At 38.6% G+C, this 24,655-nt stretch overlaps 1 protein-coding gene across 3 annotated transcripts in view; it reads left to right on the top strand.

Moving 5' to 3' along the window:
- The window catches only part of MPP7 (membrane palmitoylated protein 7), a 317,439-nt gene that overhangs the window by 192,765 nt on the left and 100,019 nt on the right, over nt 1-24,655 (top strand). For all 3 annotated transcript variants that reach the window (XM_034987220.1, XM_034987221.1, XM_034987219.1), the window contains exons 5-6: nt 1,309-1,389; nt 13,072-13,203. In XM_034987220.1, the coding sequence (XP_034843111.1) occupies nt 1,309-1,389; nt 13,072-13,203 (213 nt within the window). The remainder of the gene's footprint in view (nt 1-1,308; nt 1,390-13,071; nt 13,204-24,655) is intronic.

Here is a 24,655-nt window from a genome sequence, read left to right on the forward strand (position 1 = left end):
TGGGGAAATATTTGTTACTCTCCAATGTGATTGAGGCCCAATCATATTATGACAATATTGCTTTTTAAAAGAATTAGAGACTGTTAGGTAAATAGGGTAAAATGTAGCATTTTCTAATTCATCAGAGCAATATATGTAAATTTAAAAAATATTGTTACAAAGTGCGTAGAGAATGCAGAGAGCCTTTTGTGACTTTTTTGAGTTAACAGTTATTTATAATGATTATTTTACCTTGAAAAACAAAAATTTTACCTTGAAGAAGTAAAATCACTTTTTGCAGTGTAACCAATGAATATATCAGTTTTATCAGGTTTTATTTTTGTGTATAATTTATATGATGTCCTTCTTTTAGAGAAAAATCTTTTTCCAGAGATCAGAACAATTATTTTTAGCTTGGTAGAAACAATAGGAGCAAAGAGAAATTTCATGCAGTGTTTTAAGAAGGGTTTTTAAATGAAAATATATATACGTATTTTGAATTCTGTACTGTGTATATCACAATTGTAATTTCTTTTTCTACTTGGTCTTGCTTTTCTTCTTAGGAAATTATATGATCCTTACTATAGCCTAAAGTGGAATAGAGTGTTGATAGGAAGGTCTCTTTTAAAGAACATGAGGCGTGTTAAAAGTTCCAACCCTTTCTTTAGCTAGAACCAGCAAATGGGAATTCTTGATCATTATAGTAGAATATAGTCAGCATTTCTGTTCCCAGAGTACTTGTCAACCTATTGTAAGTCATTCTATGATTAACCTGGTTTATACTTAACGGATTTTTTTAGTCTGTGTAGGTAAACATAATCAGAGTTTCAGACCATTTGCTCTATTAGAGACATTCTAGTTCTTTTTCCTCCAGCTCTAAATAGCAAGCTACTGTGGGTTTTTGGAAACCTTGTGAATTTCGCCACCTCATTCAGAAACTTTTTTTTTTTTTTCATTTTTTTCTTTCTCTTTCTTTCTCTCTCTTTTTTAAAAATAGTGTCAAAGCCTGATCCAGTCCTTTTTACAAGTGGTCCTTTGTTTGCATGTAAAAGGCCGTTCCTTAAGATGAAGCGCAGGGGTTTGCCCTTATTGCAATAAATCAGAGAAGGTGATCTGGCTGATGGGATTTTTTGAGTTATACTCAGCCAAGATCCTGGGCTGGGATCTGGGCTACCAAGGGCCTGAAAAGAGGAGCAATGATTGATGGTCTGTTTTCTTTCATGCTGACTTCTTAATCACTGGAAAGTGGCAAGATAGATTCTCAGTTGTCACACATGGAGCCACACCATGCTCTTACTAAATGTTCTGTCAATGTGCTGTCCCTTGCAGTTGGCTGAAGAGCTTCAGAACAAGCCATTAAACAGTGAGACCAGAGAGCTGTTGAAACTACTGTCAAAACCCAATGTGAAGGTGAGGACGTGTAATAAATATCTTCCAGAGGGGCCACTTTCTGAGACTTCAGATGAATTTTATTTTGAGCATCAATTTTCAAGTGAATGTATTTTCAAATAGTGTGCAGTATTTTCATAACCCAAATTCCATTAAGGAAAACAAGTTGAGCTTTTGATGATAATGTGACCAAGTACAGAATACTGTAATTGGGAAGCTCAGGATTTAAGTCAGTGAATATGTCACTTCAAGGTCAGTTTGTTTTTAAACGAAGGTAAGAGTACAGAATACAGAACCTACTAGTGATTTTGTTTAGGCTCATTTTACTTGGTTAGTGAAAGATATTCCAATATATTTGACAGCTATATCTATTTTTTTATAGGATCATTTCAGCTTTCCTCTTTCCCCTCCCTCTTTGTCTTCCCCATCTCCTCTCCCTCTACTGATTCATGTTTTATATATATTACTATTTTACAGAGAAGAGCAGTTTCCCAGTGTAAAATACTAGTAAAATACCAGTAGGCAGATTCCAATTCTCCTTGCCATTTTTTTATTGAAGAATAGTTGACATAACAATATTGTATTAGTTTCAGGTGTACAACATAGTGATCTGATATTTATATACATTACAAAATGGTCACCACAATTAGTCTAGTTACTATCTGTCGCCGTACAAAGTTGTTACAATATTATAGACTATATTTTCTCTGTGGTATATTACATTCCTGTGTCTTATTTATTTTATAACCGGAAGATTGTATCTCTTAATCTTCTTCACCTATTTTGCTCCTTCCCTTGCCATTTTTCTTCCAGGTATATCATTTATCTTTCCTCCAAAGGTGCTTGGTCAACAGAAGTCATTTAAAAAATTTCCTGTTAATTCTAAGGTCATTAATGCACTATATCCTATAACCTGTACATTTTGGACTTGATACTGCTGCAATTACATGTGAAGTATTATCCATGAGTCAGAATTACATGTAGATTATGTAATTAAAATGATCAGTTATCTTTTTTTTTTTTTAAGATTTATTTGAGAGAGTGCAAGTGGGAGGGAGGGGCAGAGGGAGAGGGAGAATCTCAAGCAGACTCCCTGCTGAGTGTGGAGTCCAACATGGGGCTCGATCTCACAACCCTGAGATCATGACCTGAACTGAAACCAAGAGTTGGATGCTCAACTGACTGAGCCACCCAGGTGCCCCAAAATGATCAGTTATCTTATGATGATTTCTATGAAGCATATGTAGGCTGTCGGATGAATATTTCTGCCTTGGTGCAAAAATTGATTTCTGCCTTCCTTGAAAAATCTCCTTTGCTATAATAGTCTTAAATTAATGGTCAGAAAAGATAGTATTAAATAAAAGATGAGGTGAAAACATATACAAGCTATAATTCCTAATCCTTAGAAGTAAAGTAAATGCTGTCAAGAATAAGTGGATTATAATTAGTAATTTAGAGTAATTGACTTATACTGGTACAGAGGAGATTGGTTGAATTTTAGTTCTAAAAGAATAGGGATCAGCTTAGAGCAAAATAGTTCCTTGAAATTAAAGACAAAGTATGTAGAAAGGTAAAAGACAAATCTCAGAGTAAGAGATTCATAGGTAGAGAAGGTTCTGAAATGTCTTCATTTGGTCTCAGAGTACACATGCAAAGTTAATATGAGCCAAAGAATGGTGAGGTTAGCTGTGAGCAACTTGTTAAACTCCTCGTTGAGAGTGCTATCTTGGTTTGAGTATTAGAAATTGAAGAAGAATGTTCCTGACAAAAAACAACAACATGATTTTGGTATTCTTTTCAAGAGTGTTTGGAATGGAATAGCTAATAAAGAAGAGATTATACTGGATGGAAACTGGTATTTGGCTCGAGAGGGAGGTTATGATTTTAGATGGTATTCAGCACCATTGGATACAACCTTATAATTAAATCCTGGAACTTTGTTACGGTGAAAATATTTTAGACGAATACTTTTTAAATTTTTTATGTTTATATAGCCATGTGATAAGAGAATAGGTGAGACGTCAGCATGAAAGATGTATTTTCAGGAAGTGATGTGTGGGAAGTGGGTAGGATTGCAGACGCAAGATGTCTCAGTTGGCAGTGACCGTTTCTAGTTAGCCAGCCCTGGGGCGGGGGAAGAATCTTTCTTCCCTTTATGACCTAACATTTAACATTGCTTTCCTTGAAATCAATTACATTAACTACCATCAATTTGAATTTCACTTTTTTTAGGTAATTACTTTAAGAAGTCATTTAGTAAACGAAAATATTTGCTTTCCTTTTTTTTTTTTTTAAAAGCAGAAGCAAGGTATAGCAGAATATGACAGGTATACATGAATTATAAGTTGAACTGACAGTTTAAATATGAAAAGCATTACTCCAGGGTGTTAATTTGAATACTGTTTTTTAACTTTTAGTGGAGAAGGGAAGTAATTATTTGCTTGTTAAAGAGGGCTGTTTCATTTAAAATATTTAGTTCACAGTAGTGAAAAGAAACCTGCACCTCCAAAGTAATAATGATTTTTGTAAACACACACAGATCTATACAGCCAAATACATAGCCACTATGAGAAGGATGATACTTGTATCCTACAGACCTGCCGATTCCTTTTTGAAAAGTTTTAAAACTTTCTCTGGTTATTTGTGTCACTAGAGTCAGATCTTCATTCGTTCTCAAGTGTCCAGTGCCTACTATGTGCCGGGCCCTGTAGATACAACTTGCAGAAGATTCGTGAAGGTTAATGAAGCTGACGGGAGAAATACAGGGTGAAAGAACACATGAAATACTGTGGAGGGAGCGCCTGGGTGGCTCAGTTGGTTAAATGTCTGAATCTTGGTTTCAGCTCAGGTCATGATCTTGGGGTGGTGGGCATGGAGCCTGCTTGGGATTCTCTCTATTCCTCTCTCTCTGCCCCTCCCCTAGTTCACGCTCTCTCTCTCTCTCTCAAATAAATAGATAAAATCTTAAAAAAAAAACAACACCATGGAAATCAGAGGAGGAATGCTAAATCTAAATTTGGGGAGGGAGGAGGGAGTGGGGGAAGGGTTGAAGAAAACTTGCCAGAGGAAGTGGCATATAAATTGAGCCCTGACGATTGAGTTTGAGGTAACCAAAAGAAGGAATAGGAGAGATGAGTTGAGGGGATGTGAAAATAGATTTTTTTTTAAAGATGTATTTATTTTAGGGAGAGAGAGGGTGGGGGGAGGGGCAGGAGAGAGAGAATCTCAAGCAGACTCCCACTGAGCAGTGAGCTGAATTTGGGGCTTGATCTCACAACCCTGAGATTGTGACCTGAGCCAAAATCAAGAGTCAGATGCTTAACCGACTGAGACACCCAGGCGCCTCTGAAAATAGGTATTTTAAATAAGGTGAATAGTATGTGAATCCCCTTAAAGAGAATAACTTGTCCAGTTTGAGGATGAAAATAAGTTCAGTGTGGTTGAACAGTAGCTTGTGGAAGAGGAGGGGGCAGGAGTTCAGAGCTGGACAGGGGATCTTTTGAGTAGGGGGGCCATGTACGTCCTGGGTTGCCCAAGAACAGTCTGGTTTATGCCTGTAGTTCCAGCATGATTATTAATAGCCTCCTTTCCATTTCAGTTGTTTCCTTCTTTAGAGGATAAATTGTAGGGCCCCCCTTATTGTGAGCATATTACAAAGTTTGGATTTCATCCTAAGAGCAGTGGAAAGTCATTGAAAGGATTTAAATAGGCAAGTGACACAGTTGCTCTAGCATACAGATTCTTGGAATGGTGGGGTGGTGGTAGGGTGGGAGGAGTGGGTGCTGAATGGAGTAAGGCCAGCTGGAAGCCTGTGGAAGTAATTCAGGTGAAACATGATTATGGCCTTAGTGAAGGCTGTGAGGGATGGATGGAGTGGGGGATGGGTGGAACTGGACAGAGCTTCAATACATGGTATTGGCACAAGTGGTTACTTATTGGGAAAAAATAATAATATAACCAAATATAATGCATATTATATGTAATATACAATGAATTCCAAATAAATGAAAGATTTGAGTATAAAAAATTGAACCATAATCATGGGATGGAGAAGAAACACTCACAATCTCAGGAACAGATAAACAGACAGACACACATAGGAAAAGTAAAAGAGAAAATCCATGAATGTGGTTAGAAGGAATAATTTTATAAACAGTCTACATTTGTCTTTAATAAAGTGATAATTTATTACTTTGACTTTAATTTTACTTTTTACAAAGGGACTTGATAAAGACTTTTGAAAGTAAACAGGACATTTTTTTGATAATGCATAATTGTATTTTTAATTCAAACTATGGAGAAAGTAGAAGTTCCTATCTTCATTGCTCTGTGAAGATGAACATCATCCCATATGTTTAATGACTTTCTATTTTGTCTGTGAAGTGTGTGTTCATATACCTTTTAGGGACAACTACTGTTCATTGGCTGCATTATTTTTCCTTTTTGCATACAGAAATATTACCTATACATTTTTTCTTTTAAGATTTATTTATTTAGGGGCACCTGGGTGGCTTAGTCGGTTAGGCATCTGCCTTCGGCTTGGGTCATGGTCCCAGGGTCCTGGGATTGAGCTCCGTGTTGGGCTCGTGCCTCTTCCTCTCCCCTCCCCCTGCTTGTGCTCTCTCTCTCTCTCTCTCTCTCTCTCTCTCAAAAAAAAAAAAATTACTTGAGGGAGAGTGAGGGGGCAGAAGGGGGAGGGAGAGAGAGAATCTCAAGCAGACTCCCTACTGATAAAGCCCAACTCGGGGCTTTATCCCACAACCCTGAGATCATGACCTGAGCTGAAATCAAGAATTGGACGCTTAACCAACTTCGCCACCCAGGCGCACCTACATTTTTTTCATTATAAATAGAATGCACTATTTTTGTTTTGTTTTGGGGATTTTTAACTTTTTTTTTTAAAGATTTATTTATTTATTTGAGAGAGCGAGAATGAGAGAGAGCACATGAGAAGGGGGAGGGTCAGAGGGAGAAGCAGGCTCCTCGCTGAGCAGGGAGCCCGATGCGGGACTCGATCCCGGGATTCCAGGATCATGACCTGAGCCGAAGGCAGTCACTCAACCAACTGAACCACCCAGGCTCCCGATTTTTAACATTTTGATATTTTGTGGACTTGTTTTCGGAGCAATGTAATTGTCCACCTCTAAGAGATAAGTTAGATAACTTTGCTTTTTAAATAGCACTGTAATGCATTATCTCTTGCATATTTCAGAATTTTATTGGGTCAATAGTTGCTGGTTAAAATATCTGTACAGTTAAAATTTTGATAGTGATTGCCAACTTGTCCTTTGCAACAATCTGGACAGGTCCTCTCAGTGTGCAGTGCCCGCAGGTGTGCATGAGAAGGTCCTTTCCCCCTATGTCCTCAGAAGCCCTGTTTAATTTTCTTTTTCAGTTTTGTTAATCGATCACCACTGGAATATATGTCAACACTTTGTGTATACATCTTGCCACCCTCAAGTCTCCAACAGTTAAGAAATGCTTGTCATTTTGTAACCATTGTCTCACCTGAGGGCTGTCAAAGAGTTAAAGATTACATCCAGGGCATCTGGGTGGCTCAGTTGGTTAAGCGACTGCCTTCGGCTCAGGTCATGATCCCGGAGTCCCGGGATCGAGTCCCGCATCAGGCTCCCTGCTCGGCAGGGAGGCTGCTTCTCCCTCTGACCCTCCCCCCTCTCATGTGCTCTCTGTCTCTCTCATTCTCTCTGTCTCAAATAAATAAATAAAATCTTTAAAAAAAAAAAAAAAAGATTACATCCAGTTGTTAAATCTCTGAATCGAGATGCACCTGGGTGGCTCAGTCAGTTAAGTGTCTGACTCTTGGGTTGTAGACTGAGCCCTGCTTTGGGCTCTGGGCTCAGTGCAGAGTCTGCTTGAGATTCTCTCTCCCTCTCCCTCCACGCTCACTTGTGCTCTCTCTCTCTCAAATAAATAAATAAATAAATAAATAAATAAATAAATAAATAAATATTTATTGACATATAATGTGTTATTTGTTTCAGGGGTACAGGTCTGTGATTCGCCAGTCTTACACAATTCACAGTGCTCACCATAGCACATCCCCTCTCCAATGTCCATCACCCAGCCACCCCATCCCTCCCACCCCCCTCCACTCCAGCAACCCTCAGTTTGTTAGTATTTTTTAAAAATCTGTGAATTGATCAGTCAGTCGCCATATCCAAACAGTAAGTAATAACTACTCTTATTACTCAATAATGTTTATAAAATCCAGTCTTATTGTCCAAATCTTAAAGTCCAGGAAAAGTAATGAAGCATCAAAGAAACAGCAGATGGTGAGAAAAAGGAAGTGGGGTAATGAGTAGCAGAAGGCCTCAGTAGATGTGATAGGGTGTGGGAGCTTCCTGCAGTGATAGAGTGGAGAAGAGCAATAATGTTTGTGGCCTTTGGGGGAGCTGATGAAAGGATGAGGATCTCTACAGAGACTTTGTTTCTAGGGGAAGCAAAGAGAGTCATTAATAATAAGAACCACTCCTAGGCATCACATGGCCACATTAAAGGCAAATCATCATCTATGAATCATCATTCAGAGGCTCGTTTTTTGATAAAACAGTGAAGTGACATCATCTCTAGAATATGGTATTATAATTTAGGAAGTTGGGGAAAATTTGGTAGGTTTTAAAAAGGCAATAAAATAAAAAGATTTGTTGTAATTTTTCAGCTTTCCAAAACGTGCATTTACCAGAAATTACTCATTGCCTGAGCATGTAGAATGGATGAGACTTCATTTAAGCATGCAAAAGGGAAAAGTGAAGCTTCCTTCTGGAGGAATAAATCAGTGTTACTCATTCTTATGAGTTAGATACTTAATTCTGTTGACCTGACAGATACTAAAACATAGAATTGACTCCAGGGGGTCCAAAGCAGTGAAAGTCTGTGCGCCTGATGAGTTATAAGGCCTGGTATTCAATTTCCTGCATAGTCTTCTGAGCAACAGGTAAACCCATCAGTTCTGATTGGGGTGACTGTGGCATATGGAAATACAATTTTCTTATTTAGGTGTGTTGCCTTTCAAAAGGACAATCTGTATATTGAAGAATAAAGTCATCACAGTTAAAACAGGCAAATAGAATACAAAGTTACTTTTAGTTGTCCAAAATAAAAATGTTGCTAACCAAATATATTTGTAAAGCAAAACTATTAAAGAATTAGGAACTCAATATCTATGAATATTAAAAATATATTTTGGAATCCAGACATGGAAATGAATACAAAACTAAAGAGGAAGAATACATAGCTGCTGCTGTTAGTATTGTCTATCAACTATGATAATCATTTTATTTTAAAAGATGTTTATTAGTGATCTCTATTAGTCTTATCTCTGTGCAAGATAGTTATCATAGATACCCACAGTGAATATTTCTGATGTTTTTCATTCAACTCTTTATAGATCCATATCCCATCCACTGTCTGTTCCTATCTTCCTGTCTGAAAAACTCCATATACCATTTTTTGTAGTGCAAGTCTCCTGGTGATGAATTCCTTCAACTTTTTTTATGTCTTTAAAAAGTCTTTATTATCCCTTCATTATTAAAAGATATTTTTGCTGGGTATAGAATTTTAGGTTGCTGGTTTTCTTTAAGTATTTAAAAGATGTTGCTCTTTTATCTTGTAGCTCATATTGTTTCTGATGTGTGTTATCTTTTTAAGCTTTTTTCCTTTGGCTGATTTTAAGATTTTTTCTTTCTCACTGGTTTTAAGCAATTTGGTGTTATTTCTTTTTATGGTTTTTTTTTGTGCTTGGATATGTTGAACTTCCTGGCCCTAGGGGCTTTTTCTCCCCCCATCAAATTTGGAATATTTTATGCCATATTTCTTCAAATATTTTTTTTAACACCTCTCCTTTGGAGATGCCAATTAGGTGTATATAAGTTGTCCCATAGCTCAATAATGTTCCATTTGTAATTTTTTACTATATTTTCTCTTTGTGTTGTTTCATTTTAGGTAGTTTATAAATTGCTTTAACTATAAGTGTTAATCTCATTCAGTGTACTTTTTAAAAAATTTCATACATTGTATCTTTTGTCTCTAGAAGTTTGATTTGAATCTTTCTTGTATATGGCAAGTCTCATTTTCAGTGTTTTCTCTAGCTTTTTAAGCATTTGGAATACAGGTATAGTAATTGTTTTAATTTTCTTGTCTGCAGTCTCTCTCTAATTTCAGGATTTGGTTCTATATAATTCCGTCATCTGTGTAATTTTCAGAGTTTAGTTCTATGGTGTTATGTTGTTCTTCATTATGAGTAGTATTTTCTTCTGTCTTCACATGCCTCATAACTTTCGTCAGTAATTGATTGGCTCTCAGTCATTATGAGTTTTACTTTGTTTGATGCCGGATATTTTCATATTTTTATAGTGATATTCTTGAGGTTTTTTTCTGTTATATAATTACATGGAAATATTTTGGTCCTTCAGAGGCTTGCTTTTAAGCTTTGTTAGGTGAGATCTTAGCATTGTTTAATCTTGGATTAAGTATTTCCTCCTATTAAGACAATATCCCGTGTTAACTGTCCTCAGTGCCTTGTGAATGCCAAGCTTTTCCCCTCTGACTGAAGGGAACAGGAGCTATTCCTGCCCTGTGTGAGCTTTGGGAATTGTTCCCTGTAATGCATAGTTTCTTAACCTTGGAGCTATTGACATTATGGAGCTTGAAAATTATTGGGGGGAGGGGGTGTGGAGGGCAGGGAACTGCCGTGTATGCTGTCAAATGTTTAGGAGCATCCCTGGCCTCAAACTGGATGGCAGTAGCATCCTCCACACTGTGACAACCCAAAATGTCTCCAGACATTGTCAAATGGCTATTGGGGAGTAAAATTGTTCTCAGCTGATAACCACTGCTCTAATCCTTTCTGGTAGTTTTTTTGTATGCATGTGCTTTGGCTGAGAACTCAAAGGGGGACCTCTTGCAGATCTCCAGAGCCCATGCCTCTCACCATCTTCTCTTTCATACTCTCTCCTGAGAACTTTAGTTCCTTGACCTCCCAGCATTCCTCACTGTGTTGTCTCAACTTACGGAGACCAGTGGGTTCTGCCTGGGTACCTTCTCCCCCTACACGGCCAGGAAACTCTGGCCTCACAAGGCTCACATTTGTTTCCTGTCTCTCAGTGATCACTGTCCTTAATTGTCTGATGTCCAGTGTCTTCCCAAACCATTGTGCATCTTTTTGATTGTTGTTTTTTTGTTTTTTTAAGTTTTCTGTTTTCTACTTTTTTCAAGTGGGATCCCTATTAACTTCATCTTGGCTCTCATCCTTATTCCTGAATGGTATTTTTGCTGAATACACAATTCTGGGCTGGCTGTTATTTATTTATTTATTTTTTAAAGCACTTACAAAGGTATTTAACTGGCTTCTGGTTTCCATTGTGGCTAATCACTCAGCTGTCAGTCATATTTTTTTTCTGATATTTTTAAGATCCTCCTGTCTTTGGTGTTCTGTAGTTTCACTACGATATATATCTAATCTTGGATTTCTTTTTATTGTTCCTGCTTCCTAATGGATATATTGGGTTTCCTGAATCTTCAGACTCAGTCTCTCATCAGTTGTCAAAAATTTACAGCTATTATCTCTTCAAATATTTGTTCATCTTGAGGCTGTTCATTCCTTTGCTCTGAAACTCTTGTCAGATACAAAAAGCGACATTTGTGGCATATGTAACTAACAAAGGCTTGGGTCCAGTATATTATAAAGAATTCTTACATATCAATAAGAAAAAGACAGATAGAATAGAAAACTGTGTGAGGATATTCAGCAGGCATCTCCCAAAAAAAGCTATCATTGGTTATAAGAAATATGAAATTTCAATCACAAGGAGATACCACTGCCAGATTGAAACTAGTAATGTAAAATGTTGGGGATCATGGGATATAACTAGAACTCACGGAAGCTGTTGGTAGGAGTAGAACTGGGACAACCACTTTGAAAAATTGTTCATCTTGTATCTAGTAATGTTGAATATACTTAGAAACCCACAACCCAGACTTTTCTCTCTTAAATATACTTGACCTTTGAACAATGCAGGGATTAGGGTCACTGATTCCCTGCCTGATTAGAAATTTGTGTATAAGGAGGGCACTTGTTGTGATGAGCACTGGGTGTTATACACAACTAATGAATCATTGAATACTACATCAGAAACTAATGATGTACTATATGTTGGCTAACCAAACATAATTTAAAAAAAAAAAGAAAGAAATTTGTGTATAACTTTTGGCTCCCCAAAACTTAACTACAAATAGCCAACTGTTGACTGGAAGCCTTACCAATAGCAAATAGTTGATAACACATATTTTGTATGTTATGTGTATTATATACTGTGCTCTTCCAATAAAGTATATGAGATAAAAGAAAATGTTAAGAAAATTATTAGGAAAAGAAAATACATTTATAAGACTGTTGTATTTTTCAAAAAATACCTGGATACAAATGGACTCGTGCTGTTCAAACCCAAGTTGTTCAACAGCCAACTGTACTTAACCCCAATTGTGTGTGTGTGTGTGTGTGCATGCGTGCACGCATGCGCATTAAAAGATGAGAAATATTTATAGCAGCACTATTTATAATAGCCAAGAACTGAAAACATCCTAAATGTTCCTCAAAGGCATAGTGGGCAAAGAAACTGTGAGATATTCATATCTTGGAAAAAAGACCACAGGTGAATGCAGCTGGACCATTGAGAGGCTATTACAGTTCTCCAGGTAAAACACAACAACATCAATGTCTCTGAACTTTTCCTGTAAAAATGGTCTGTTGCTCCTACTCCATCTTGCTCTCATAGCATGATGGCAGCGATGGACAACACATCCATGGATGAAGACTGGGTGACAGGAGCATTTCCTTTACAAAAACAGGTAGCATCATTTGCCAGCCTCTGGTCTAGAGCTGAGAGAAGACAACACATTTAGGATATATTTTGCAAGTAGATTTAACAGGATATGGATTGGGTGTTGAGGAGTGTACGGTGGAGAAGAGATTTGTTTCAAGGGTGATTTCTAGGCTTCTGGCTAGAATAATTTACAGACTGGTGGTAGTGATTAGGGAACAAATGAGTTAAAAGTCTAAAACCCACTCTCCTAAAATAGTAGTGACATGTCAAGGTTTGAGAGTTATTTTGGTCATTGGTCTATAATGACAATGTGACAGTGTTTTGTGGAGATTTACCACCATGCCAGTCATGACTAGAAAAACTTTCACTATACACAAATTAGTTATCTTATTACACAAAAAAATGAAAAGGTGAGAAAACAAGAAAAGAACGAAAATTAGTCATTATTGGTCAGTTTTTTTGTGTGTTTTCTGCTAACAGGAGGAAGGGAAAAATACAGTTCTCTCAGACTCCTACTGGCTGATCAACAATGTACCTAGAGCCTCATTTTCTAGTAAAAGTAATAACCCCCACCCCATCCCCAGCTGCCACCCTTATAATGATGAACCAGAAAATATACAGGTGAGAGGACTTTTATGCTGATTCTTGTCCTACATTGGTGGCATTGGGGATGGGGATGGCAGCTAAATAGTGCCGCCTTCTCCTGTCCTACATATTCCCATTTCGAAGATCCTCCTTTTCATGTAGTTGCCTATCACCATTGTTACGTCAAAATTATAACACCGATTTGATTTTCTTTATAGTTGGATGTGCTTGGGATTTTATATTTGATTAATTTTTTTCCAAATGTTGACTTTGATAGGCTTTGCTCTCTGTACATGATATTGTGGCTCAGAAGAATTACGATCCTGTATTACCGCCAATGCCTGATGATATTGACGATGAAGAAGACTCCGTAAAAATCATTCGTCTGGTCAAAAATAGAGAACCACTGGTGAGTTGTGGTTTACACTTTGTGCTCAGATGTGAGTAGCTATCATGATAAAACCAAATCTTATGGGGACATACCATTTATTCCTCTCTTTGAAACATAATTTTTCTGTGTTGTCAAACTTTAGAGTGTTCATGTCTAAAAAATAATATTTAGAAAAATGAAAAAAAAGCTAAATAAAACGACAAGCATTCTCTTGGTTATACATAGCAATAATTTGTACGATGTGACGTTGACGTTTATAAAAGAAAGTATAACATGTGCCAGTCACAGCTGATTTAAGATTAAATGGTGCAACTAAAAATAATTGCTTATGGTTTTTCTAGAAAGCTGATTTATTTTAAAGTAATGAGGAGAAGCTTACCAAATATCTGTTATTTCAAAATGTAAATGTACCCATTTATTTTAGCACCAGAATTTATACAATGTCAGATTACATCAAGCGATTTACAGTGGGCAGAATGATGCCCAGTGATGTCATGTCCTAATCTTCAGAGCCTGTGAGATATTACTTTAAATAGCAAAGGGACTTGTCATGATTTGGTAAGAGTCTTGAGATGGGAAGATTATCCTGGTTTAGATGGTGGGTCTAGTGTCTTCACAAGGGTTTTTACTAAAGTAGAAAGAGGAGGCAAGGAGTCAGAGTTGCAAAAGGAGACGTGATGATTAAAGCAAAGGTTGATGTTGCCATGAGCCAAGGAATGCCAGAAGTTTCTAGAAACTGGAAAAAGCTCAAGGATCAGATTCTCTCCTAGATCCTCCAGAAGGAACACAGCCCTGCTGACACCTTGATTTTAGCCCCAGGACACTCATTTTGACCCTCCGACTTACAGAACTGTAAGATAATAAATTTGTGTTGTTTTAAGTCACTACCTTTGTGTGGCGCATTTGTCTCAGCAATAGGATACGAGTACAGAGTATATCCATATTTTGCTGAAACTACGTTCTGAAGAAAAATAGATTTTATCATCTAGCAGTTGATTTTAAATGTGTTGTGGCTCATTTTGTCTACTTAAGACATTTTTGTGTTCTTAAAGCAAGTATCAGTGGATAAGGCAATATTTGCTGGGCATTAGGTGAGGTACTTTACATACATTATATTTAATCCTCATAGTACGTGTCTTTTTCCATTTTTATAGACTAGGAAATGAATGTACAAAGAAGCAAAGCAACTTACCTAAGTATCACAGGTAATGAGGGGTAGAACTAAGGTCCAGATTTGGCTTTTTACCTTCTAATACTAGTTTTTTCTTCTATACCATATTGTGTCTTTATACTTTTACCTTTTAGGTGGTTTTCATATTTTGCTTTATTTAAGGACAACTTTGGCACCTTGATAAATGCATTGGACACCTTGCCCAGAAAAATACACAGATAAATTTGCATGTAATATAAGGGAATTTTTGAGCCCCTGAAGCTCATCCGTGGATATCCTAGGACTCCCTGTATTCTTGGCTAAGATTGTTTAATGTAGATTATGAATTTATGCCTTTCATCTGTGGTTATAAACTTGTACTGGTAACCTAAATATCTCTTGGTATTTATTATGAAGGTGACATACTTAGTAAGGCTAGACGGTATGCAGTTGGGATGTAGAAAGGTGTATCTCAAGGCCTATTGCCATAAAGTGACTCCTTCTTGGTGGCTTCTGTGCATCCCTCAGTAAGAAATACGTTTTCTGTTTTGACAAATTCAGGCTCTTAGATAATTGAAAGGCTGGCCATCTTGAGGAGTTCAGTAATTCCCTAGTAATCATTTCTTTGATCAGTCATAGTTTTCCCAGGGGTGGCAAGGTTTTGGGTGTGTTGGTTTGGTGAGCTAACATTTAAACCACCATCAGCGACATGTAAGTCCTGAGCCTCTCCTGATCAAATAAGATCTTCAGATATACAGTGCAAGAGGAGGGGAAGCACAAAATACCCCAGGATGTTATTTAGGGGGGCAGAAGTACTATACGTTCAGTTAGCAAGAATAGAAGGAAATGCATGGGAATAAAAATTTCAAGTTTCCCTACGGTTATATGGAGCTTGTGGGGCTATGCAGGTGCTAAGAGGCTAGAAATTGGTTGAATTGTTAGGGTGAGGAGCTTGGGTGGCTCTGTCAGTTGAGTATCTAACTTTTGATTTTGGGGTCATATTCTCAGAGTTGTGGAGCTTGCTTGGGATTCTCTCTCTCTCTCCCTCTCTTCCTCTGCCCCCCTCTAATTAATTAATTAATTAAGATAAGTTTAAAAATTATTTCTCTTAAGCATGAGAATGTTTTCCAGATTTGTAACATTTGTATATTCTGGGGATATCCTAAATATTTCTTGGAATTGTTCAGTTTTCTTATTCCTGTACCATGGTATAATTTGGCAATTTTGTATGTACTTGGTAGCATTTTCCTTTCTATTTCCCCTTAAATGATGAAATTTAAAATTTTTAATTTTAAATTAAATTTTTAATTCCATTGCATTTTTATCCATTATTTTTATTCTGCTTTTTGCCTGTTTTTACATGAATTGAAAAAATTTTTCTGTTTCTCCATTATTTAAAAGTAAATTAATAATAAAAGTTTTTTCCCCCCAAATTTATGCAATTAACTTCTTTAAACTCTAGGTTTATTTTTTTATACTAATATTCCATGTATAAGGCAATTTCAAGCAATTTCAAGGACTTTTAAGTTATCTTACTTTAAAGAATTATTTTAGTCACTGGTCCTTTGTCTTCCTAGTGAGCCACAATTTGCATGTTTTTTTGTTCAAGGAGCTGTATTGAAAAAAATAAAAATAAAAACTTCAAATAGAAAACAACATCTACATGGAATGAAGAAATCCCCCAAATTATTTGTTATGATTCCTGAGAAAAGTATTTAGATTTCAGATGTCATTTCAACCTTGGAATATGAAATCAGGGAAGGCGAATTACTTGTCTTGAATATTAGTTTGACAGTTATTGTAAAGTAGGAGTATTGGATGAATAAACTTAAAGTTTAAAAAATGAACTAGTCAGAAAAGTAGAAAATAGTCATTTTCAACAAGCTTGTCATTTTACATTTGTCAAATGTCACTTGTCATTTTGGAGAGGTTATTGGAAAAAGCCACAACCACCAAAGGGGTAGGGGGTGGGGAGGGAGAAGCAGAAACTGGGAGAAGATTAAGTCTGAGGCATCCTTAGGAGAATGAATCCAAGGGGTTAAGAATCAAATAGTTAAGATGAGGAAAGCCAAGCTGAAATAAAATTCTAGTGATTGGATGGTCAGTAAATTTTCGGCAAATGATTCAGGAGGAAAGGCCAAAAGATTTAGCAATCAATGGGCTAGTTTATCAGTGTTACTTAAGCATGTGATTTTGGGGGCACGTGGGTGGCTCAGCTGGTTAAGCATCTGACTTGATTTCAGCTCAGGTCATGGTCTCAGGGTCCTGGGATCGTGCCCCACATCGGCTCTGTGCTTGGGAGGGAGTTTGCTTGAGGAATCTCTCCTTCTCCTTCTGCCCCTCGCCCGCACACTCACTCCTGCCACGCACTCACTCTCTCTCAAATAAATAACCTTTTTTAAAAAAAATGTAAGTTTGTGTGTTAGACTGAGTTATAATGCAGTGCAATAAATGCCAAGCTTGCATTAGATGACCTAAGTGGGAGGCATTATGCTGTCACTTATTTGCTCTATATCCTTATAGGAACAAGTCACTTAGCCTCTCAGCCTGAGGCTCCTTATTAGATAGTCAGGAGATATGCCTCTTCAAGAGTGTTTTGAATATCAACTAGTATAATGTATTTGAAATGCTCTGTAAGTTTTTATGCATTATGCATGCATTATATCAGTGTTACACAGAATGATGAGAAGGTAGGAGCTCTAGATGACAGTTGTTGAAGGAGAGGACCATTTCCAGGAAAAAGAGGCCGTGAACACAGATCATGTAGATAATTTGCCATGGAAAGGTGAGGGGGTGATAATTTGAGGGAAGGGATGATGAATGAACTGAGAGAAGGAGAGTTTAAAAACACTGGTCAGGATGCAGGGAGCAGAGTTATCCTCCCTTCCTGTGAATATGGAATAATTTGTAACTGTTTTATCCAGAAATAATGAATAATAAATATTAATTTTTAGGCAGGCTTAAGAAAATGACTTTCTATTGGTGAGTGAGTGGATTATAATCCCGATTTTCAGTTTCTGGCATGGGTTGTCCTTGATTCTTTTAGAACGGTGGTGCTCAAACCTTTTTTTTAGATTTTTTTTAGATGTCTCCGATGTTCTTGATGCAAATGTTTGGTAGATGATACTTGAAACCATTTTGATTTGAAACCATTTTGATTTAAAAGGTTCAGGGGCGCCTGGGTGGCTCAGTTGGTTAAGTGACTGCCTTCGGCTCAGGTCATGATCCTGGAGTCCTGGGATCGAGTCCCACATCGGGCTCCCTGCTCGGCAGGGAGTCTGCTTCTCCCTCTGACCCTCCACCCTCTCATGCTCTCTGTCTCTCATTCTCTCTGTCTCAAATAAATAAATAAATAAAATAAAATCTTTAAAAGGTTCAACCTGAAATCACCTGTGCTACCAGCTGAAGGGGAAGGTCCTAGAACATTGGCAGTATTGGAGGAGATGCAGTTTTTATGTAGGACATTGTGATAGCTCAGTCTCAGCAGTCCTCTTTTGTAAACCATTTTACAGCAGTAACAAGACAGACACATTCAAGCAGAATTTTAACTTCTCAGTCTAACCTGAAGTTCTCTATATTCTATATTTTGTCAAAATCACATAGAATAATGGGATGCCTGCGTGGCTCAGTTGGTTGAGCATCCAACTCTTGACTTCGGCCCAGGTCATGATCTCAGGGTCGTGAGACTGAGCCCTGTGTAGGGCTCTGTGCTGAGTGTGGAGCCTGCTTGAGATTGTCTCTCTCCCTCTCCCTCCCTCCCTCTCTCTCTCTCAAAAATCACATAGAATAAATTTAGAATATATAAGAAAATATGTACTAAAACATTAGATACAATTTTAATTCATTTTGCCTTTGCCACCTGTGCCATTGGACTGTAGACTTTTGGATAATATGACATGTAATGTGCTCTGTTTTATTGAGTTTTGATCTTATTTTCATGCAAGTACGTTCCACTAGGAATACCTCAAGGAATTGTGATAATGGGGGTTTGGAAAGCAATATGGAAATAGAAATCTTCAAGAATGAAGGGATCAAAATGAAGATAGAGTCAAGTGCTGGTATCATGTAGAAACAGAGATTATTTCTCAGGGTCCATAGTTCACCCTCCAGGGATAGGTAAAATCAGCAGATAGCAAGCACTCTGTTTCAAGATTCCTGTAACAGAGTAACCCTTTAGTGTTGGGAGTGCTCGTCTTTATCTACACATTTGAGAAATGATTTCATCCAGCCCATGGCTTTAAAAATAATCTGTGTGTCAGTGACTCCCAGGTCTATTGCTCTTCCAGATCTTTTTTCTGAGTTTCAAATTTGTATGTCCATCTGTGTACTTGATATCTCCATTGGAATGTCTAATGGACAGCTCTGTCTTGACATGTCCAAAAGTAAACTGATCTTTGTCCCCAAATCCGTTCCCCTTCTAGGATTCCTCCTCTTTGTTGATTACAATCCCATCTTTCTAATTGCTCAGCCAAAAACCAGAGTCAATCTTTGATACCTTTCTTCTTTCATGTCCCATTTCCAGTCCATTGGGAATTCTTTAGGCTCTACCAATAATATATCCGGACTATTCATCACTTCCCCTCCTGCCAGTCAGATCCAAGCCTTCTTCATCTTTACCCTGGAGTATTTTAACAACCTCCAATTTGTTTCCTTGCTTTAGCTCTTACATTCCTTCAACCTTAACACAGTAAGTGGAGTGAGCCTGTTAGATTATAGCACTTTTGCTGTTCGGGTTCTCCCTGAATAAACTGGAATAAACCTTTTTCTTCACTATGAATTTTACTATTTTTCAATGTAGAATTGAAAAATAAAATCCAGAGCTCTCACGAGGATCTACATGATCTGGCTCTCTGTTAACCATCTGACCTCAGCTCCTACTGCTTCTTCCTTTTTACTTTACTCCAGGCACACTGACTTTTTTGCTCTTCCTTGATCATTCTATTCATAGCCCCATCTCAGTACCTTTGTGCTGTTTTCATCTATTCTTTCCCTTTAGCTAAGTCCTTCATCTTTTTTTTTTCTTTTTCTTTTTCTTTTTTTAAGAGAGGGAGAGGGGAGGGGCAGAGAAAGAGAGAATCTTAAGCAGGCTCCGTGATCAGCACAAAGCCTCTTGCAGGGCTCCATCTCACAACCCTGAGATCGTGATCTGAGTGGTGGACCCGCACACCCTCTCCTTCATCTCCTTTTTCTCTCTCTTTACTCAGTGTCATCTTCTCATTGGGGTGTATCTTTACACTGTCTTTACATTGTCTTTCTTCCCTGCCCTGGCACTCCTGATCTTTCTCACCCAGCCCTCTCTCATACTCATAGTGTTTACCACATTCTAACACACTGTTTATCTCATTATTTCATATTTTGTTTATTGTCCTTCTCCCTTGTTAGATGTAAGCTCCACAAGGGGACAGAAATGCTTAGTTTGTTTCACCACTGTATTACAAGCTCTTGGAACAGAACCTGGCATAGAGTAGGTTCTCAATAAATATTCATCAACTTCATTGAGTCACAGGATAAGTCAAAAGGACTAGCAGTAAGGGGCACCTGGGTGGCCCAGTCAGTTAAGTGTCTGCCTTCGGCTCAGGTCATGATCCAGTCTCCTGGGATCGAGTCCCACATCAGGCTCCCTGCTCAGCAGGGAGTCTGCTTCTCCCTCTCCCTCTGACCCTCCCCTTCTTGTGTGCTCAATCTCAAGTAAATAAAATCTTAAAAAAAAAAAAAAAAAGGCCTAGCAGTAAGCACAACAAACTGAATGGTCCTACATTGAAAAATAGTAAAATTCATAGTGAAGAAAAAGGTTTATTCCAGTTACTTAATTCTATGTTACAAACCACCCCAAATTTTGTGGCTAAAACAATAATATATTATTATATTTCATAGTTTTAAAGGTTGATAGGCTCAGTAGGTGGTTCTTAGAGTCCCTCACATGTACAGTTAGATGGTGGCTAAGATTGGAGTCATCTGTGAACTTCATTCCTATGACTGATGCCTGGATTGGGATGGCTGGAAAGTTGGGGGCTGATCAGGCATCTCTTTCTAGGTTGTACCTCCATTTGGCTAGTGTGGGCTTCCTCACAGCTTGGCAGGAATCATGATTTCTTATGGTGTCTGACTTCCCAAAGAGCCAGTATTTCAAGAGGCCCAGGATGCAGCTGCAAGTCTTCTCATAGCCTTAAATGCCTTAAAACCATTTTTACCACTTGATATGAGAATATGGCATGCACATACAAAAAAGGAAGAAATTGTTGATCTCCATCATAGACAAACTACTGCAAGGGTAATGAACTTACAAATTTATGAATAAGAGGTTATAGAAAGATATAGGGTAAGCAGTATTGAGTAAGTTACGATAAGCAATTCTGGGGCACCTGGGTGGCTCAGATGTTAAGCGTCTGCCTGTGGCTCAGGTCATGATCCCAGGGTCCTGGGATCGAGCCCCACATTGGGGTCCCTGCTCGACGGGAATCCTGCTTCCCCCTCTCCCACTCCCCCTGCTTGTGTTCCCTCTCTCGCTGTGTCTCTTTTGTCAAATAAATAAATAAAATCTTAAAAAATAAATAAAAATAAAAATAAGCAATTCTGATGAGTTTGCCTTAGATAAGTCCTGACTTTACTACACACTAATTTTCTGATCTTAGACAAATTATAACCATTTGTGATTACTTTCTCATCTATAAAGTCTGGATAAATAGAGACTTGGGTTCAAGATGGCAGTGTAGGAAGATCCCTCCCATGTATACAACAAATATACAACTGCATATAGAATAATTTGAAAAAGACCAGAAAACTGGATGAACAGAGCCTCTACAATAAAGGGCAAAAAGAACAGCATTGAGATGGATAGGAGAGGCAGAGACACCATCTTGCCAGAAACAACCCACTGTACATTCAATGATCACAGTCAAGGAGGATCTCAAAAATACAGAAGTTTTCCCTGAGTGAGGGGTTTGTGTTCCACATCAGGCACTGAAAACCCTTAGATCCTGAATGAGAAAGATGAGGCCTCTAAATGCCAGACTTTGAAAACCAACAGAGATTATGTTCAGGAAAACCATGGAACTATAGGGAATGGAGAACTTGCTCTTAAGGGTTCATGTGCAGACTCACTCACCAAGAGACCCAGCACAAAAACGCCAATTTGAAAAGCACCTAGACCATATGTGAAGGAGACCCACTTACTAATCTTAAAGTGCTTGCCAGAGAGGCTGGAAACTTCTGGAACTTTTCCCAGGGATGGAGACACTGGCAGGTGCCATACTTGTGACCTTATCTACCTTGTTAAAGTTGGTGAGGGTGGGAGTCATTTGGAAACTATTCCTCTAATCTGCTAGAGATGGGGGATATGCCCAGCTGAGAATCCTGCCAATCCCCACACTGCAGTTGTGCATCCCGGCTGGGTCAGGCAACAGCCCTGCCCATCCCTTTGCCACAGTGCAGCCTTGTGCCACTCAGTGCAGCCATGCATTACAGCCAGACTGGGCACTACCCTATATACCACTGCATCACAAACATAGCCCTGCCACAGCAAACAGACTCATGCATCCCATACAGGGGATGCTTCTTGAGCACCTAGCTCTGGTCAGAGGGCATTGAGTTTCTGGGCCATATGACATCTCCTTTACAAGGTCAATCCTTCAATACTAGGAGAGGTGACTGATTTACCTAGTACATAGAAACAAACAGAGTCAGACAAAAATGAGACATAGGAAAATGTTCTAAATGAAACAGGATAAAACATTAGAAAATGACATTGATGAAATGAAAAAAGCAATGTATCTGATAAAGAATTCAAAGTAATGGTCATAAAGATGCTCACTGAACTCAGAAGAAAATTGGATGAACATAGATCCTCAACAAAGAGAAAATATAACAAAATTCCAAACAGAAGGTACAGAGCTGAACAATACAGTAATTGAACTGAAAAGTACACTAGAGCAGTTCAACAGACTGGATGAGGCCAAAAATCAGGTCAGCAAGCTGGAAGAAAAAGCAATAGAAGTCACCCAGACAGAACAGCAAAAAAAAAAAAAAGAATGAAAAAAAAAGAAGATAATTTAAGGAACCTTTGAATCCACATCAAGTGAAATAACATTCACATTGTAGGGTTCCAAATACAAGATAGACAGGGCCAGAAAACTTATTTGAAGAAATAATGGCTGAAAACTTTTCTAATCTAGAGAAGAAAATAGACCTACAGGTTCATGAAGCCCAGAGAGTTCCAAATAAGAAGAACCCAAGGAGATCCATACCAGGACACATTATAATTAAAATGGTAAAAGAGAATCTTAAAAGCTGCAAGAGAAAAACAACTTATATATCAAGGGAAACCCCATAAGACTATCAGCAGATTTTTCAGCAGAAACTTTGCAGGCCAGAAGTGAGTGGCATGACATATTCAAAGTGCTGAAAGGAGAAAACTTCTAACGTAGAAGTCTTTACTGGTAAGTTTAGTACTCAGGTTTGAAGAAGAGATTAAAAGTTTTATAGATAAGCAAACACAGAAGTGGTTCATCGTCACTAAACTGGCTCTATCAGGAATATTAAAAGGACGTCTCTCTAAACTGAAAAAGAAATGGAACTAATTAATAATAAGAAAGCATGTGAAAGTAAAAATTTCACTGGAAAAGGTAAATATATGGTAAAGATAGTGGATCAACCACTAATAAGGCAAGTGTGAAGGTCAAAATACAAAAATAGTAAAATTAACTAAAACTACAGTGATTAGTTAAGAGAGGCACAAAATAAAAAGGTGTAAAGTGTGACATAAGAAATATAAAACATGGGAAGCAGGAAAAAAAAATATAAGGTTTTGGAATATGTTCAACTTAAGTTGCTGTCAACTCAAAACAGACCATTATATATACAGGAAGTTACGGGTGAACTTAGCAAAATTTATACTAAATACACAAAATGAGAAAAGAATCTAAACAATATAAAAGGAAACCATTGAACCAGAAGGGAAGAGAGAGAACAGAAGGGAACCACGAAAACAGCCAGAAAACAATGAACAAAATGATAGTAAATATGTACTTATCAATAATTACTTTAAATGAACTAAATATTCCAGTCAAAAGACACAGTGGGGGGGCGGAGCAAGATGGCGGAGGAGTAGGAGACCTGGATTTCGTCTCCTCTCAGGAATTCAGCTGGATAGGGATCAAACCATTCTGAATACCTACAAACTCAACAGGAGATCGAAGAAAAGAAGAGCAACAACTCTCTCATCAGAAAAGCGACCACTTTCTGGAAGGTAGGACGGGCGGAGAAGTGAATCCGCCGCGATATTCGGGAGGATAGTCGGCGGGGGAGGGGCCTCCGTCAGCTGCTTCTGGCAAGTGATAGAGCCACGGAGCACAAAATCGGAACTTTTAAAAGTCTGCTCCGCTGAGGGACGTCACTCTGGTGGCTAAGCGGGGGTGGGGGGGTGGGGGGGTGGAACCCTCCGGGACAGTGTGGTCTCAGGACCCTCGGGGTCACAGAAAGACCAGGGGTGCCCGAGTGTGGCAGAGCTCCCAGGTATCAGAGCACGGAAGCCGGCTGCAGAGGCGGCGCCCAGGTGCGGGCTCTCAGCTCGGGGTGGCCATAAACCGGGATCCAAGGCACAGTCGGGCCCCTGCTCCTCCAGCAGGGACCCAACAAGCGGCAGATCCGGGGAGACTCACCTTCCTCCCCCGGGAGGAGCCGCGTGGGAGTGCACCGCAGGGATCTGCTGGGTTTGGAGACTCCACACCGAGTCGGGTGCCAGAGATAGAAACGCGCGGTCACAGGCCAGGTGAGCATGGAGTGAGGCCGGAGACCGGGGAGACGGGAGTGACTGACGGCTTTTCTCTGGGAGCTCACTGAGGAGTGGGGCCGAGTTCTCGGCTCCTCCGGGGCAGAGATTACGAGGCCGCCATTTTCACTCTCCGCCTCCAAAGCTGTACGGAAAGCTCGCAGGGAACAAAAGCTCTGGAGAGCAAACCCGAGCAGATTACTTAGCCGAGAGGGGGCAAGGGCGGGGCAATTCCGCCTCCGGCAGAGACATTTGGAAACCATGGCAACAGGCCCCTCCCCAGAAGATCAGCGAGAACAGCCAGCCAAGACCAAGTTTACCGATCAATGAGAACGGCAGAACTCCAGCGCTAGGGGACTACTGCACATAGAATTCACGGCTTTTTTACCATGATTCTTTAGTCTTTTAAAGTTAATTTTTTTTAACTTTTTGTCTTTTTATTTCTTTTTGAATTTTTCTTTTTCCCCTTTTCAACCAACATCTTATCAATCCCTTTTTTTTAAAAATAACATTTTTATTTTTCATTTTTAGAGTCATATTCTCTCCCTTCATAG

The sequence above is a fragment of the Mirounga leonina genome, unplaced genomic scaffold (genome assembly GCF_011800145.1).
Source record: "Mirounga leonina isolate KUSES-001 unplaced genomic scaffold, KU_Mleo_1.0 Mir_413, whole genome shotgun sequence".
Classification (NCBI taxonomy): Eukaryota; Metazoa; Chordata; class Mammalia; order Carnivora; family Phocidae; genus Mirounga; species Mirounga leonina.